Genomic DNA, 18,505 nt, shown 5'->3' with positions numbered 1-18,505 from the left:
CACCCCGCCCACCAGCCGTCCCCTCCCTCCTCCCACCCAGAACCCCACCCACCAGCCGTCCCCTCCCTCCTCCCACCCAGAACCCCACCCACCGGCCATCCCCTCCCTCCTCCCACCCAGGACCCCACCTACTGCCGTCCCCTCCCTCCTCCCCCCAGAGCCCCACCCACGATCGATCGTTCCCTCCTTCCTCCCTCCCTAACCCCACCCACCGGCCATCCCCTCTTTCCTCCTCCCCCCTTGTTCCCTCCCTCCTCTCACCCAGGGGAAGGTTAGAGGGCAGTTAGACCACAGGGCAGTGACCGACCCCTGAGGATTCTGGGAAAGAGAAGGTCCTCTTCCTAATCCATACATGCTTCTGATTTGGGTAACCCAAGTGAAATTGCCAGCTTTGTAGGTCAAAATCCGTCGAATTTTAGCAATTTCGTATCGATGCATTTTACAGTTTCATACTGACTATTCACATGCTCTGATGAAATTAAACCAGTTTTTTAAAATGAATGATGGTATTTTAGTGTCTTTGGTTATAGAGTTAGAAATTGGAACAATAAATTTAGGTAATTTATTTTTAGAATCTCAATCTTAGAAATAGGTGCTGGGGCCTGGAAAGGCTGGAGGAAGGCTCCCTTTCTAGCCCCATGCCCCCAGTCCACGACGGGCTGTGACAACCAGACCTTGCCACTCACTCCCGTGGCTTGTCCTCCTTCTTATCGCCTCTTTTTCTCCTACTGGTCCTTTCCTTTTTTTTCTCCTGCCCTGGCCCCTCCAGTAGCTGCTGGCGATCCAGAAAGAGGCTGGGCAGAAAGCGCCACCTCCGGGTTGGGCCCACGTCTGTGAGGCACAGGCTGTATCCTGGGTGGGATGTGCCCTCTCGTGGCACTCAGTTTTCTGGCCAGGGTGGGCTCTCCTGGGCACCGGAGGCCAGCTCGCTGGGACAGAGGCTGGGAGCACTGGGCAGTAGAGGCGGTGGGCAGGGACTAACAGGGCTCCTGTTTGCTTTTTTCCTGCTGCGGCTGCTGCCTCCTGCCTGGGTGCAGTGTTTAGTGTGGAAGGGGCCCCCGAGAATCGGGCAGGTAAGTCGGTGGTGGCCGTCTTCCTCCCTGTCCCTGGCTGGACTCCCACGACCGGGTTACCAGTGCACTAAGGGCTGTGTGTTCTCCCACAGACCCCTTCGACCAAGGTGTCGTGGCCACTGAGGAGGTGAAGGAGGAACCCCCAGAACCATTCCAGAAAATCGGGCCAAGTATGCGGGCCTCTCTCGGGGGCTGGGCTGGGCTGGGCTGGGTGGGGAGACTGGCGGGGGGAAGGTCTTGCCATTGGAAGGGGATGACATCACTTATCCTGAAACTGTAGTGCTGGCCAGTGACCACGGACCTCCCCTTAGACTTCACTTGCCCCACCTGTCAAATGGGCCAGTCTTTGGACTTTAGTCTTTGAGGAGCAGCAGAACAGCACAGGGCATGGTCAGGGCAGTGAGAATAGCACACACTTGGTGCCCTGGTAGTCTGTTATCTGTCCTGGGCCTCGGCTCCTTACATGTCAGTGAGGATGCCATTTCCCCGAAGGTTTGTTGGGGGATTAAATGAGATCGTGAATGTAAATCACTATTAGCACAGTGCCTGGTACATAGTAGGTGCTCGGAAAAGAACTCTTGTCATCCCACAGGTTCATCAGCAAATGAAGCTGTCCAGGTAGCCACATGTAGACACCCTGTCCTTGTCCCAAATATACCCCGAGGGCAGGAGTCACACCCACCACCTGCCCATTCTCAGCATACATTGAGTGTGGTGAGGACACAGCAGTGGGCGGGGCCACAAGTGCTTGGGTACAAGGAAGTCAGCCTGAACCACAGGGGACTGGCGAAGTGCCTGGTCAGCCTTGAGAATCCTGAGGCTTCTGCTTGGGATTGAGAGTGGGGAATGAGCTCTTGCATCGTAGGCAGAAGTGGGAGCGCAGTGTCTGTTCTGGGAATTGAAAGGCAAATCTGTTCTGAGTTGAGGTCTTAGAGAGCTTTGAATGCCAGACAAGGGCATCTAGACTTCATTCTGAGGGAAATGAGCCAGAGACTTTACCAAGTGGAGAAGGGCCTTGATCAGATTTGCACTTTAGGAAGACCATTTTGACTGTTTCTAGAAGAATGGATTGAGTAGAGTCTCAAGAGTGAGAGGGGTCTGGTCTAGCCTGTCAGGACCTGGGCTACCCCTTCCTTGCTCACCACCCGGCCAGAAAAGGCCTTTGTTGACCCTGTCTCACTACAATAAGGATTTAAGGTGGTTTGCAAATTAGACACACAGACACTGAATGAAAGGATGAGCAAATCCAAGACAAGGAAAATCAAGCAGCAAAAGCAGGAAGTGAGAGATGTTCTTCAAAGGAGGGACCTTGGCCCCAATCCTTGGAAGGCATTGGACCGTCCCCATCCTGTTTCTCCCTTCTTCCTCCTTCGTGGTAGAGGGTGACTCTGCTTTCTTGTGACTCAGAGCACCCTGGAAACGGGAGGTAGGGCAGTATCTGCAAAGTGGCTAGCTGCACACTTGTCATGTGTTTACCATGCATGTGACGGATTTTCTTTTTTCTCTCAGAAAACGGTGAAATCCTCAACACAAACTGCTGTAAGTTAAACCATGGGGAAACCTACATGGGAATCAGACATGTTCTATGATGGACATATGTAGACAGACGCAGGACGGGGCCAGCCGGGTCTGGGACCTGCCATGGTCTTACTGTCTGCCAGCCGCCCCGGGTAGCACTGCCCTCTGTCTGCAAGCATCATGATTATGAAAATGGACTCAGGCCCACATTTGAATGCTGGCATCACCAGTTTACTAGCTACGCATTCCCCTTCTGAGTGTCCTTTGACCCATCTGTAAGTTGGGGACAAGAGCGTTGATCAGCTCCGTAGGGCTGCTGGAGGAAGCGCTGGGCCCAGCGCCTGGTTTGTGTCCAGGGCGTAAAAAATGAGGGATGTTGTCGAGAGATGGCCAGTCGTGAGAGCTTTAGGGCACCCCGTCCATGAACCCCAGCTCTACACTTCATACCTGCATGAGGTCCTACACGCTTTATAATCTCCTTAATCTATGCTTTCCTTAACTCGAGAATGGGGTGGTGACCGTAAAACTCCCCTCTCAGGGTTGACATGGCGATGCGATGAGGTTATATTTGCACAGGAATTAGCGTAGTCCTCCATGCACACACCGAGGGCGTCAAATAAGTCGTACCTCTTACCCAGGAAGGTACAGCCCTAGATGAGACTCGTTCTGTAGGTCAGTAACTGAGTCTGACAGACAGCCAGTGCTAGGACCTGGGAGGAATTGTCACGTACCATAAGCAGGTGGAAATTGCATGGAGCAAAGGGAACTGGGCTTGGCCTCCTGCATGCTCCCAGCTTGACATTGTAGAGCGGAGATGGCTAAAATAGCGTGACCATCTCTGTCACCCCTCAGAAGCTGCCTTATGAGGTAAGAATGCTGCTGCTTGGGTTTTGAGCAAGCCCAGCCCGCAGAACTCTCAAAATGAGAAGCATAGAGTGAGAGGGGCCCTGAGAGGTGCAGCGCACCACGAAGAGAGCTTTGTGGGTCTGGGAAGAGGAAGAATCCGAAGGCGGTGCATGCTGGGAAGTATACCTTCCATGTCCCACGTGATCTGAGCAAATTGGAGAATTAGGTACTAAGGGAGGAGGAAGCTGGAGCCATGACAGAGCAGAAGAATCCTTCTAGAAGGAGAGAGGGCCTTGCCTGTCAGCCTGCTTTCCAGCTGCAGATCTGAGAATTACCACCATTGGCAGTGGTCACAGTGACCCTGACTACCTTGATAATGGGAGGGTCAAGGACAGGTCACTCATGTTTCTCGAAAACATTGTCTGAATTCATCTATAGTTTACTTGATTTTTTAAAAGTGTGGATAAGGAAGAGTCACTTGAAAAATTTTGTAAATTAAAAAACCCCAAACCATGTATCTATGAAAATTCCACAGAATTTAGGAGACTCTGAGGAAAAGCATGCTTCTGAAAATGACCTACTACAAAATCTAGAAGAAAATTCTGTTGGACAGCCCCACTCAAGTATAAGAAAATATGACTTACCTTAGTCTCCTTGGGCTATCTTAACAAAATACCAGACTGGATGGCTTCAGCAAATTTATTTTCTCATAGCTCTGGAAGCTGGAAGTGCAAGATCAGAGTGTCAGCCTGGTCATGTTCTGGGGAGAGCCCTCTTCCTGGGCTTGCAGTCGGCCACCTGCTATCTCTGCCCTCACACGATGGGACGCCAAGTGGAAGCACGCGCTCCTGGTGTCTGTTGTAATAAGGGCACTAATCCAGCCATGCGGACCCCACCTCTATGACCTCGCCTCACCCCAGTTACCTCCTTCCACAGCGATGGGATTTGGAGAGGTGGGGGGACACGGTTCAGTCCATTGCATAACCCCTGTGAAAGAGGATCCTGAAGTTGTGTGGTGACAGAGCTGCGGGATAAAACGAGGAGGCAGAGAGAAAAGAGCGACGTGAAGGACTGCAGAGAAACAGGAGAGAAGCGCAGAATTAGAACCGACATTATACATGGTAAAGAACAGACTTGATCTGCAGAAACGGGATTCGTGATGGGGAGGAGAAACCTGACTGGATCAAGATAACCGGGAGAAAGGAAAGCCGGCTAAATGCGGAGTGTGGAGAGCCAGTTCCAGACCATTAGTGGTGTCCTACCAGTGGGACAGAAGCAATACTCCGAAGATACGATAGAAGACGATGTTGCTAAAGGAGGACGTGTGTGTGCAGATTGGAGGGCTCGTATTTCAGGGGGTAGAATCTACCTCCATGTAAAGGGCTCCATAACTAAATAGATTGTAGGAACTTTTTAAAACTGTAAATACAAAGGAAAAAAGATACAGGCATCTAGGCGTAAGAAAAGCCACGTATTAAAAGATGAATCCAGGGCACCTGGGTGGCTCCGTTGGTTGAGCAGTCCAACATTGGCTCAGGTCATGATCTCGTGGCTTGTGGGTTCGAGCCCCACGGCGGGTTCTGTGCTGACAGCTCAGAGCCTGGAGCCTGCTTCGGATTCTGTGTCTCCCTCTCTGCCCCTCCCCTGCTCATGTTCTGTTTCTCTCTGTCTCAGTAATAAATAAACATTAAAAAAAAAAAAAAGATGAATCCAACAGGGACTTGCCTCAGACTTCTGGACGGTACTAAATGCAAAAAGACAATAGAATACGTTTTGAAGGAAAAGGTTGTAATCTAAGAATTCTGCATCTAGACAGATGATGGTTTATGAGTAAAGGGGAAAGTGAGGGCTTGAAAACACACTCTTTTTCCTATGTATCCATATTCAGAAAATGTTAAAAACACACTCCAGGAACTAAGCCTTAGAGCACATTGAAGAGTCCGTTGTGAGGAATGAAGTCTTGGCTCAGGAGGCCTGATGGTAAATAATCAAAGCAGAGAAGCCACAAGTTGAGTTTAAAATGTTGGAGTCTAACTATAAAATTGAATGCAAAAGACCAAGATCATTGTCACCATAAAATACTACAAATGAATTTTTAAAACATGAGAAGGATGGACTAGGTGAAGGGTCCAGTAGAGGTAGGTTAAGCCAGCCCTTCCCGTGGTGTGGGCCCGAGACCCACAGCAGCAACATCTCCTGTAAAGGCTTGGGACGCCTGGGTGGCTCAGTCGGTTAAGCCTCCGACTTCAGCTCAGGTCAGATCTCACACTCGTGGGTTCAAGGCCCACCTCAGGCTCTGTACTGACAGCTAGCTCAGAGCCTGGAGCCTGCTTCCAGTTCTGTGTCTCCTCTCTCTGCCCCTCCCCCTCTCATGCTCTGTCTCTCTCTATCAAAAATAAATAAAACATTAAAAAAAAATTTTAAAAAAGACTTAAAACCTTCCTTTAAAAAAAAATGTAAAGGCTTGGGGCACCTGGGTGGCTCAGTCAGTTTAAGTGTCTGACTTGGGCTCAGATCATGATCTCAGTGGTTCATGGGTTCAAGCCCCACATCAGGCTCTGTGCTAACAGCTCAGAGCCTGGAGCCTGCTTCAGAATCTGTGTCTCCTTTGCTCTCCGCCCCTCCCCCGCTTGTGCTTGCTCTCTCTCACCCTCTCTCTCAAAAATAAATAAACATTAACAAAAAATTTTTAATGTAAATTCTTAGGCTCCACCCCCAAGCCAGAATTCAGAATCTCTGGGTGGAGCCCAGCAATCTGTGTTGCAACCATCTTTCCAGATGAATCTTACACATGCAAAAGTTTGAGAAGCACGGAGCTAACCTACCTTTCTCAATGGTAATAGACTTGAAAATACCATTTTCTACTTAACTGCAACAGACAGATGTATCTTACATGCTGTGTAAAACAAAGGAGAATATTGGAAAAGAATAGACTATCGGAGAACAATAGAGAAAAGATTTCATGCATCAAACAACTGAAAACAAAGAAAACAAACCAGAAAAGGTGGAGCCTGAAAAAAAAAGAATCAAAACATAAAACACGTAAAACCAAGTCAATTATAGCAATAAAAGCAAATGGCATAATCTCCTTTATTAGGAGACAAAGATTCTCAGATTAATTTGAAATAATGGGTTTATAAGCAACACACTTTAATTCCTCATCTTTTATCTTTCTTAGGGAACTTGCTCTTGCTTCCTTAACTAAATTGAGTTCCCTAGTAGGGTTTTCATAGCACTCTGTCTCCTCTAAGAGCCCCTTTTGTGCTTGCAGTATTAAGTTCGTGCATGTGATTATTTGGTTTTTCTGTCTCCTTTTCCAGCCTGTAAGTTCCTTGAAGGCAGGAACCACGACTGCTTTTGCTCATCCTTTGGGTGGGCATTTAGCAAAGTATCTTTTTCATGGGTTTTCCCAAGAAGATTTAGGGAGGTGTTTTTAGGTACATGCAGACAAGTAGAAAGGAAGATCCTAGAAAGTCACTTATTCAGAATTAATGGCCAACAAACTAATACAACAGTATCATTGGACGTTTGCGCAGTGACTCTTAAACTTTCCTCTGCCTCAGAGTTTTTTAAGAGGCCTGTTAAAACATAGATCCTATTCCTAGAATTTTGCTTTCAGTGTGTGTCTTGGATAAGTCTTGAGAATTTGCATTTATTTATTATTTTGAGAGAGAGAACACGAACAGGTGGGGGAGGGGCAGTGAGGGGGAGACACAGAATCTGAAGACAGGCTTCAGGCTCCGAGCTGTCAGCACAGAGCCCAACGCGAGGCTCAACCCACAAACTGTGAGATCATGACTTGAGCCGAAGATAGATGCTTAACCGACTGAGCCACTGTTTGTACAGTTTGACAGATGATGCCAGCGCTGCTGGCTCAGGGACCACCCTTTGAGAAGCACCGTGTTAGAGAGTAATGTAATGTTAGTTAACGCTGACTTTGGTTGCATGAGCCCTATATGCAGGACGCAACATTGCATCTAAATATACAAACTAAATTTGGGACTATGACAAAAAGGAAAGGTCGATCCCCATGGTCTTCGATAGAGCAGGTGGACAAACAGGATCATGTAGGGCTTGAATAATATAATCAGGACAGTTGATCGAACAACTTTGAAGCCTATAAAAAGCAAATAGTCTATCTTTTGTTTTCGTGAGTCCGTTATAAAGTTATTTATGAAAAAGTTTAAATCCATATTAAGAGAGGAAAACCATAAACAGAATTAAAAAAACTAGAGAAAAATTAGGTGTAAGCTATCGAACAAAATGTTCATGTCCTTAATCTGCAGTGTTCTTAGCAATTAAAGAAATGTAAATATGCCTGTGGAAACATTGGCTGTACACTCAAATGACAAAGTCACGAAAGAAAAACTACAGTTAATTAAACATGAAAAATAGTCAGTTTCCTTGGAACTCAAACAAATGGAAAATAAAACCAGCAGTGCCATAGAGTTCCCCCTGTAAGGCACAGCTTTCCGATTGGGTTGAAAATTGGCCCAACCTTTTGATATGTAGTTGGTGGCTATGGTTATCAAAAGCCATATAAATGCATACCCATAATTTATCCTGAGGAAATAATGAGCACAGATTATGCACAGTAATCTTTCCTTTGCAATGAAATGAAAAAATAATGAGCAAATGTGCAGACATTTCTACAAGGATGTGGATCACAGCATTCTTTTTTCTTTTTTTGTAAGGGAAAAAAAATTCGAAACGATCTGAACGTCCCCTGGTGTAGGAGACTGGGGTCAGCAGATTTCAAAGTCCAGCGGGAACCATACAGCCAATAAATGCAGTAGGGATCGATGTTTATTGATTGAGCAAGATGTCCACAAAGTATTGTCGATGGACTACGGCAGGTTACAAAGAGGATATGGATCAGGGCTGGCTAATTCAAGGCCCACCGGAGCCAGACAGCTGATGTCAGGGAGAGGAGCCCGCTCCAGAGGAGATGGGAGTGAGGGGTGGGCCCCGGGGGCGGATGGCGAGGTTGCACGCTTCACCCCAGGGGGCAGCCGCAGCTGGGGTGACAGATGATTGAAATTTCTCGTACTCTGTAAATTTTTTATTTGTATTTATCAGTATTTTATAATTTTCCCCCAGTGAACAATATTACATCAGAAATTTTTAAGAAGAAAGAAGTTAGGCAGTGCCAAAAGAGAGGTAAAGATAAAGTCTGCTGGGATCGGAGAGGAAGACGTGACCCTTTCTGCCAGGGGGTGGGGGTGTTTGGGGGCGGGCAAGGTCCTGGAGGCCATTGCAGAGGGCAGGGCTTGCAGAGGGACCAAGCGAGAGGTGGGCGCCGGCCACCACACATTTCCTGAGCACCAGGGTGTGGGGGTGGAGTGTGGAAGGAGGAACAGCGTGTGCCAGGTACTGTTCTAAGCACTTGACATTATAAATTTAATCCTCACAGCAATCCTACAAGGTGGTCCAATTATTACCCCCGTTTTACAGATAGGAAAACTGAGGCACAGAGAGGTTAAGAGATTTGCCCAAGGTCATACGGCTGGACATGGAGGAGCTGGGATCTGAACCTGGGCAGCCTGACTCCAGGGGAGCCCAGGATCGTAGTTGGTCCCAGGAGGAGGGAGGGTGTCGGAGGGGATGGAGCATGCTGCTGCTTCCTGATGGGGTGAGGCGCCCATTCCCACACTTTCCTCTCCTTGGACAGAAACTGGCAATTACACCTGTGAATTCTGCGGCAAACAGTACAAGTACTACACGCCCTACCAGGAGCATGTGGCCTTACACGCCCCCATCAGTGAGTACCTCCTCTGGTTGGGGACTTGGGGGAATTGGGGGGAGGGGAGGGCCAGCCACAGGCCGAGGCTTTGCCAGGGGAGGGTGAATGCACAGGTGGGCTTGGCCTGGAGCAGTCTCCAGGCGTCCAGGTCTGATGCGGGCCACCCTGCAGCAAAGCTGGGTTAGCTGGGAAAGCCCCACCCTCAGCCAGGACAGCCTGAGTCTCCCTCTGTGACTCAGGGTGGGCGTCACTCATCCATGTCCTCCCCTGGCCCCACTTCTAAGCACTTCCGAATCCCGTGGTTCCTGAAACCCCACTCCAGAGCCAGTGACAGGTGATACAGCTTCAGTCTGGACCAGGGCACGGCCTAACCCAGGCTGGGCGATGGCCAACTAGACAGGACGTCTCCCTTTTTGCCCTCGGTAGTGGAAGAGGTAAAAAGCTAGAAGGGGCGCCAAGTCAAGACTCAGAAGCCCTGTGTAATCAGCTGGGTTGTGCAGCTGCGTGACCTTGGGCAGGTCCCATCCTGTTTCTGGCGCTCAATCTCTCCCTTCTCCCTTGGCCTGGAAGGAGTTCTAAGGGCCCTTCCAGTGGGACATCCCAACCTTCCACTCTGCTAATACCACTGATTTCCCAGCTTCCCTCCTGGATGTCAGAGGGGGCTCCATCCGTAGATTCCCCAGGTGTGTGAGCTAGGAGGGTGTGAGAGATTTAGGCTAGATCCAACAGAGGATTGATTTGCCGAGGCTGAAACAGCCCTTCTGGTGGGCTTTGGATCTAGATAGTTGTGTGCTGATGGGTTCGGTGTAGAATTCGGGGCTGAACTTGACCACTTCATCAGGTGGTACCCAGGGCTAGGGCTTGAGGACCCTGGGTCTGGTGAGAGTATCCAGAAAGATCTACACTCACCGCAGAAGTCCTTACAAATGGATAATACTCTTTTGTGCCTGGCTGCTTTCACTTAGAACAGTGTGTTTAAGACACATACATGTTATATGTATCACTTGTTCCTTTTTTTTCTTACTGCTGAGCAGTATTCCATTGTATGAAAATATCACTGTTTAGCCATTTGCGTGCTCATTGTAGTTGTTTACCATTTTAGGCTATCATGAATGAACCTGCTATGAAAGTGTTTGTAGGAGGCTTTTGGGGGGCATATGTGTTTACTTCTCTTGGGTGAAATACCAAGGAGTAAAATTGCTAGGTCCTAGGGGAGAATATGTTTAACTTTTTAAGAACTTACAAACCATTTTCCAAATGGCTGTAGCATCTTACGCTCCCATCAGACACATATGGGAGTTCACTCGCTCCACACACTTGCCAAAATTTGTAGGCGATGTGCTATTTAGTTCTAGCTATCCTGGTGAGTGTGCAGTGGTCATTGTGGTATTAATTTGTGTTTTCTTGATGACTGATGATGTTGAGCACTCTTTCATCTGCATATTGGCTGTGTGTATATTTTCCTCTGGAGATTGTCTAAAGTCTTTTGCCTGTTTTGTTGTTGGGTTTTTATTATTGAATTGTAAGAATTCTTTGTATATTGTAGATCCAGGTCTTGTATCAGATATATGGACTATGAATATTTTCTTGCAGTCTTTAGCATGCCTTTTGATTTTCATGCAGTATCTCTTGATGAGTGGTTTTTAATTCTTATAAAGTCTAATTTATCAATTTTTTCTATGACTAGTGCTTTCAGCCTCCTAACCAGAATATCTTAGCTACCTCAAGATTGTGAGGATATTCTCCTTAATCATCTTCTAGAAGCTTTAAAATTTTAGCCTTTCATTTAGATCTGTGATCCTTTCAAGTTAACTTCTGTGAATGGTGAGAGGTACTAGTTGAGATTAATTTTATCCCATATGGATATCTGGTTGTCCTTTATCCTTTGCCTTGCATTGAACTGACAATCAGTTGAATGCATATGTTTGTATGAGTTTATTTTTGTTTTGTCGATTTATTTATGCTTATGCCAAATGGTCTTATTTACTGGAGTTTTATAGCCTTACATTCGGGTACTCTTAGGTTTTTCAACTTTGCTCTTTTTAAAGAATATTTGTCAATTCTAGAAACGTTGCTCAGACCAATTTAGAGAGCATCGATATCATCATAATATTGGCATTTCCAATCCATGAATATGGTATGTCTCTCTCCATGTATTTAGGTCTTTTTCTCTCAACAGTAGTTTGTATTTTTCAGAGTAGAGGTCTTATACATATTTCATGAAATTACCTCTAAGTACTTCATATTTTTTTACACTATTAGGATTTTTAGTTTTCCAGTTATTTGTTGATACTACATAAAGACATAATTTTTGTATGTTGAATTTGTATTGTGCAATTTTACTAAATTCGCTTACTAGTTCTAACAACGTTTTTATCACTTTCTTAGGATTTTCTGTGTACATACTGATGTCATCTATTAATAAAGATAGCTTTGCTTTCTTCAAGTCTGTATTCTTTTTATTTTTGTTGTTTTTTGTTTTTTGTTGTTGTTGTTTGTCTCACTATGTTGGTTAGGATCCTCCAGTACAATGTTGAATGCAAAAACCTCAGTGAGTATTTCTGCCTTTTTCATAATCATAAGGTTCAGTTTTTCACCCTTAAGGATGATCATTTTCATCATTAAATATTATATTAGCTGAAGTAGGTTTTTATAAATATCCTTTATCAATTGAGGTTACCTTTTTTTCCTAGTTTACTGAAATTTTCTGCCATAAATTGTTGTTTTTTGTTTTTTCCTGTACCTGTTGAGATGATTCTATGATTCTCATCTTTTATACTGATAATATGGTATATTACATGGATTGATTTGTTGTCATTGTTCTTAAATAAGTCACCATGCTTATACTTTATTAAAACACATTAAGAGTATCAGAAAGTCCAACTCTGAAACGAACTGAAAAAATGAAAAATGTTGGGATATTTCCTTTTTGTTTGGAGAGTGATTTTCTTCTTTGAAACTTCTTTTTCTTGGAAAGGCGTCTGAATTACTTTGAGACCTGGGGTAGTTTGTAGAGGTGTTTGCTCTCAAGAACATATTTTCTGATCACTTCTGTCTAAAACTCCCTAGAATATTTTTAATATCAGTCCCAGAACTGACTTCTCAAGGATAGGGAGCTACAATCGCAGGATTAGCGGAGCCTCATATTTAGTCATAGGTTTGATGATAACGACCATAATGAAGAAAGTAAATATTTCTGGTAAAGTTTTTTTAAACAATATTGAGGCAGTTTATTATACAGTAAAGTGCCTGTATTTAAAGTGTACAGTTTGGTAAGTTTTGACCTGTGTAAGCACTCACGAAACCGGCACTGCAGTTAAGATAACAAGCGCATCCATCGACCCGAAAGTTGTTTCGTGCTTTTTTTATAAAAACTTACTCACCACCTCCCCATCCCCAGGCAAACACTGATTTGCTTTCTGTTGCTATAGGTTAATTTGCATTTTCGAGCATATTCCCATATATGTCAGCTTACAGTATGTCCCCTTTTTGTGTGTGGGGGGAAGGTCTGGCTTCTCTCACTCACCATGGATTGTTTTAAGATTCATCCATGGTTACATGTATCAGTAGTTCATTCTGATACATGGTATATTACATGGATTGATGTAATTGATGAGTAGTTTTCCATTGCATAAATGCAGATACCACAGTTTCCTTTATTTACTTATGGACAGACGTTTGGGTTGTTTCTGGTTTAGAGCGGTTCTGGTTTAGAACAAAAAAAGCTTCTCTGAACATGTGTGTACATGTCCTTGTATGGACAAATGCTTTCATTAATCTTGAGTAAATATCTAGCTGTGGAATAGCTGGGTCATATGATATGTGTGTGTTTAACTTTGAAGAAAGAGCCCAACTGTTTTTCAAAGTGGTTATGCCATTTGCATTGAACCAGTGGGGTGCATTTCTTTTTTTTGTACTGTCCTGGTCTCAGTTGGGTATCAGGGTAAAAGTGGCCTCTTAGAATGAGTTGGGAAGAGTATTCCCTGAGTGTAGTATCAGTTAGGTTAAGTTGGTTAATAGTGTTCAAATCTCTATACACCTTTTCAGGCTTTTAAAAAAATATGCTTGTCTGTCAGGCACTGAGAAACAGTAAAATCTGCAACGATAATTGTGGCTATGCTATTTCTCCCTTTAGTTCTGTCAGTTTTTGATCCACGTATTTTGAAACTTTGTTTTTAGGTGCACACACTTAGGATCATTATGTTTTGATGACCCTTTTAAAATTGTTCAGGACCTTTATTTATTTCTTAATCTCTTTATTTAACATGTAAGACCTGTGGTCCTGAAGTCTGCTTTATCTGATATTAATATAACTGCTACAGCTTGCTTAGAATTAGTGTTTGCACGGTATATTTATTTGGATCTTTTTGTTTTAATGTCTCTGTGTCTTTCTATTTGAAGTATGTGCATAGACTTGGTTCTCACTCTTTTCTCTAGTGTTACAATCCCTGCCATTTAGTTAAAGTGTTTAATCCATTTACATGGAATGTTATCTATTGACAGGGTTGGATTTTTGTATTTTGTGTGTCATGTTTTTTGTGTTTTGTATATTTTGCCATGTATTGTTTTCTATTTGTCCCATCTTTTCTTATGGTCCATTTTTTCTTCTTTTCTTGCCTTCTTTAATATTAATCAAGAACTTAAAAATGTTTTTCCTTTGTTAGCTTTCTAGCTGTACTCCTTTTTCTTTAGTAGTTACTCTGTGGTTTGTACTACACATCTTCAATGTATTACAGTCTATCGTGAATTTAATTCATAACAACACATAATATAAAACCTTATAACAGTGAACTTGCATTGACTTCTCTCCTGTCCTTTATGTTCTTATTATATGTCTATGCCTACATAAGTTTTAAACCCAGTAACTTTTTTTGGCTTAAACAGTCTATTATTTGTTAATTAAGAAATAGAAAGTACCTGTTATATTTTCCAATGTATTTACCATTTCCTGTAATTTTCTTTCTTGTATAAATCTGAATTCCGCCTATAATCATTTTCCCTTATTCCCTGAAGAACTTAACTTCCTTTAACATTTCTTCTATTGTAGGTCTGTTGGGGAAAGATTTTCTTACTTGAAGATGTTTTTAAATTACCTGTTTCTTTCAATGGATGCCTTCTCTGGATATGAAATCCTAGGTTGAGAAGTTTTTCTTTCAGCACTTTAAAAGTGTCATTCTTTTATCTTCTGGTTTATGTTTCTGAGAAGTCAGATATTATAGTCACAGTATAGTCCCAATATAGATATTGTGATTCTATATTTAATGTGTCTTTTTGTCTGGGTGCTTTTAAATATATCCATGTTAACTGGGGTGGGTTTTTTTTTTAATCAATTTGATTATGGCATATAGTTTTCTTTGTGTTTATTCTGTTTGGGGTTCACTGAGTTTTTTGAATCAGTGGGTTTATACTTTTCATCAAATTTGGAAAATTTTAGCCAGTATTTTCTGCAAATATATTTTCTCAAGTTTTTATTTTAGAGAGGGATCGAGCATGAGTTGGGAGAGGGGCAGAAGGAGAGAGAAAGAGAATGCTAAGTGGGCCCCACACTGAGCATGGAGCTTGACACAGGGCTCGATCGATCCTATGGTCCTGGGACCATGACCTGAGCCTAAATCGAGTTGGAGACTCAACTGCTGAGCCACCTCAGGTGCCCCTCTGAAGATATTCTTATGACCCCATCTCTCTCTCCCCTGCTGTTGAGCCTTTATTTACATATATGTTAAACTGTTTGGTGATGCAGGTCCATGCAGTTTATCATCCTGTTTTCACTTCAAGCTTCAGTTTGGGTAGTTTCTAGTACCCTGTCTTCAAGTTCACTGATCTTTTCTTCTCTAGTGTGCATTCTGTTTTATCAGAAAAATCATCAAGTGAATTTTTAATTTTAGCTGTCCTATTTTTCCTCTCAGCAATTTCTATTTGGTTCCTTTCTGTATCATTTCTTTTCTCATTATGTTCATATTATCCTTTAAATCTTTGAGCATATTTGTGAAAGCTGTTTTAAGATCCTTGTTCACAAATTCCATCATCCCTGCCATTTCTGTATGTTCCTGTCGACTGGTATTTTTCTCCTGAGTGTTTGGTCACCTTTCCCTGCTTCACCTCACAAGTAATTTTTTATTCTGTGCTGCGCATTGTGATATTTGTTGAGCATCTGGATTTTGTTATCTTCCTTGGAGAAGTGTTGAGTTTTGTTCTGGCCAGCAGTTACTTTACTTATAGATCGGCTTCATCCTTCAGAGGCTTGAGTGAGAACGGTGAGGGTGGGTCTAGAGTGTTCTGATTCTAGGGTTAGAGTCGCCCTTCTAAGGCCTGACCTGTCTGGGTCTCGGCTAAATGCTTGTGTTCAACAAGGTCTGTGACCTCTGGCAGGCTGGAGCTCAGACCTCTCCTACTCGTGTGAGACTCATGAATCGGTGCTTGGGCCCACCCTCGAGCCGCTGTTACCTCCTGGGCCTCAGAGGCTCCTCCTGAGCACACTGGTTCGGCACCCAGCCAGACACTTTTCTGGAGGTCTTTTTTTTTTTTTTTTTTTAACTCCTTCCTCTTTGTTATTCTGTCCTGCCAGTCCCACCCACGTCAGAAGCCCTGAACCCTGATCACGGTCCCCTCTGTTCGCCCAGACTGCAGTGGCTGCTTTGGGCTCCACCCCTGTGCCGTGGTTCGGAGGATCTCCAGGCAGACACTGGAGTGATCTCACATCAGATCTTCTGTCCTGAATCCCGGCCCTGCGCCGCCTGCTGTTCAAAGTCTGAAAGCTGTTGGGTCATGTGTTCTGTCCAGCTGTGTAGTTGAATCTGGAGGAGTCCGTCACGGAGGTGTTCCCAACCGGGACCCCTTTTGCACCCCATCGCCCATTCATTCCTACCTCCAGCCTTGGAGCATGCTGTTCCCATCGGCCTCAACTGCATCTTCACCTTCCTCTGCCTGGTGAGGGTTTCAGGGGGACTGCCTGGTCTCTCTACGCCCTCAGCTATGCGGTTACTTTTCTCGAATCCTTATATTCTCTGAATTTTTTTGTTGCCATTGATTTTGTAGCTTTACAGAAAGGAGAGACCACCGTGCTCTCATTTTAAAATACCTCTTATATGTAAACATTGTATGTGTGTTCTTCATAAGGGCCATCAGCCAGTCTGTCAGAGTTCTTTCTTCTCTGCCCAGTGAGAGCTCAGGTAGGAATTCAGCTTGATAACATTCCATATGAGAAGGTCCACAGGTGGGGCAAACTGCTGAGGGAAATGAGTTTGGAGCCTGGGAAGTTCATCCTGCTCGGTCTGTACCTGCTGTGTGGCCCTGGAGTGGTGCCTGTACCTCTCTGAGCTCTGTGTGCCCATCTGCCTCAGATACACCCCTGTGGCCATCGGGAGGGTAATACATGAGCTAGTTTCTCATGCCCCCTCCTGGGCATCTCGTCTTTGATGTGCTCTGCTTACATGTGGTCCTGAGTTTTGCTTTTCTGCACATCGAGGCATTGGCCCTCTGACTCCATAACACCTCCTGAGCACTTACTGTGTGTCAGGAAACGTGCCTGGTCCTGAGTACATGGTTGGGCCTGACTGGCAGACTCTGCCCTCACAGAGCAGTCAGTCTAATGGAGGAAGAGATCCCAGTCAAAGATTATATACTATGTGTCATTATTGATGGTGATCAGTTTTTTTTTAATATTTTTAGTTTATTTTTTAGTGAAGTATGCAGGATCAGCACTGGTTACCCAGGCAAAACTTGGAGGGAAGATCATTCCAGGCAGAGGAAATAGCATGTGCAAAGGCCATGGGGCTTGCAGGACACAGAAGGTGTCCTAGAATGAGAAACCGAGAGATGAGCAGGTCCCTAGCCAGGGTGCCTGAAGATTTATTCTATCATGTGCTTCGTGGGTGTCCCTGAGCTCTCCACCACAGGGAAAGAGGGGTCTCTCCCACAAATGGCCAGGCTTATGACATCAGGAATTGTAGACCGTGGAAAGGTCTGATGGGAGGGTCTCCTAGAAATAGTCTTTCATGGTAGAGTATGGAGCCTAAGAAAGAAAGCAGCGTGTTTAGTGTATTGCCCAGAATTTCTCTGTTCCTTGTGCCCGCGTTCCTAGCACATATGGGTTGAGGCCAAAGGGGACCACATGGCCTTGTGCAGAGGCCTCCTCGAGTGGCTGGCCAGCGTGACCTCCTGTCCCATCTTGTGCCACCATAAACTCATGCAACATTCTGGGCTGCAGTTTCCTTATCCATAGAAAACATTAGTAACAGCTGTTCACATTTGATGAGCCATTTACCATTCAAGGTACTTCTGTGATTTTGTGTGGTCTTGGATCCTCACAAAATCTATCTGAGGCTGGCCGCACAGAGGTGCGTGACCCACTTTTATTGGTGGACCTAAGAGGAACAAGGTGGGGGAACCAAGGTCAAGAGAGGCCAAGTACAGAGTCCCAAGACCTCAGAGGTCAAAGGTGAGGGACCTGGGATACAGAGGGGGGTTCACTTTGCTCCATACTTTATCCCCAGACTGCTTCAGGGACGTAGTAGGGAACTCAGAGATAGGACTCTGGACACATGCCGTGGAGTCTGATGTGTAGGCTGTTTGGGTATCGTGAGATGAGCCACCCTTTTGATTGGACTCCGGGACCTCCAAGGTCCTTGGCTCCAAAAGGGAGAGAGAGAAGGAGGAAACGTATGGAAGTGTGTTTCCCCACCCAGAGCTCTCTAGTCAGGGATTAAGGAAGCCAGACTCTGGAGAATGGGAGTGCAGAGTGGGCAGACCCGTGTCCTCTGCGGGCTGCGGCCTTGGGGCTCCTCCTGGGATGGGCGGGGGATGGGCGGATGAGGGCCCGCTTTAAGGGGGTGTTACTGGAGTGTCCCCCAGCTCCTGGCATGGGGTCACCACTGTGAACGAAGGAGGAGGTGACCCTCCAAGGGGGCAGCCTCAGTCCTCCGAGCTGGTCTCAGTGTCTCAGGGTGAGCAGAGCACTGGAGACTGAGTTCCGGTGTGACCTTGGTCCCGCTTCCTGTGTCTCTGGGCCTGGGCTTCCGCATCTGTGCCAGGAGTGGCCGAAGGTGGAGGTTCAGGAAGTGCCTCTTAATGTTTTGGCTCTGTGAGCAGTGGGTGGAGCAGCTGAAGCCCAGGATGGACAGTGTCCTGGGCGCAGGGGTAATGAAATGCCCCCCAGAAGCAGAGGGGTGGCACCAGCGACCTTCTCAGGCAGCTCTGTGCTCCGGCTGGGTCACGTTGGCACCTTCAGGATGTTTCCAGTCCCAGTGAGATGTATGAGCCCCCTGGTCGGCCCCGAAGCTGTCCCTTCCCGTGCTGCCTGGTGCCCTTCTCACCTTTGGAGGAAGAG

General features: G+C 45.4%; 1 protein-coding gene across 1 annotated transcript in view; it reads left to right on the top strand.

The window, feature by feature from the left end:
- ZNF618 (zinc finger protein 618) overlaps positions 1 to 18,505 on the top strand; it is a 171,233-nt gene that overhangs the window by 125,970 nt on the left and 26,758 nt on the right. Inside the window, exons 6-8 of the mRNA XM_029919630.1 lie at positions 1,038 to 1,073; positions 1,166 to 1,243; positions 9,109 to 9,198. Coding sequence (XP_029775490.1) covers positions 1,038 to 1,073; positions 1,166 to 1,243; positions 9,109 to 9,198 — 204 coding nt within the window. The remainder of the gene's footprint in view (positions 1 to 1,037; positions 1,074 to 1,165; positions 1,244 to 9,108; positions 9,199 to 18,505) is intronic.

The sequence above is a fragment of the Suricata suricatta genome, chromosome 13 (genome assembly GCF_006229205.1).
Source record: "Suricata suricatta isolate VVHF042 chromosome 13, meerkat_22Aug2017_6uvM2_HiC, whole genome shotgun sequence".
NCBI lineage: Eukaryota > Metazoa > Chordata > Mammalia > Carnivora > Herpestidae > Suricata > Suricata suricatta.
The sequence above is the reverse complement of the archived record's forward strand: the minus strand, read 5'-3'. Positions and strand labels throughout refer to the sequence as shown.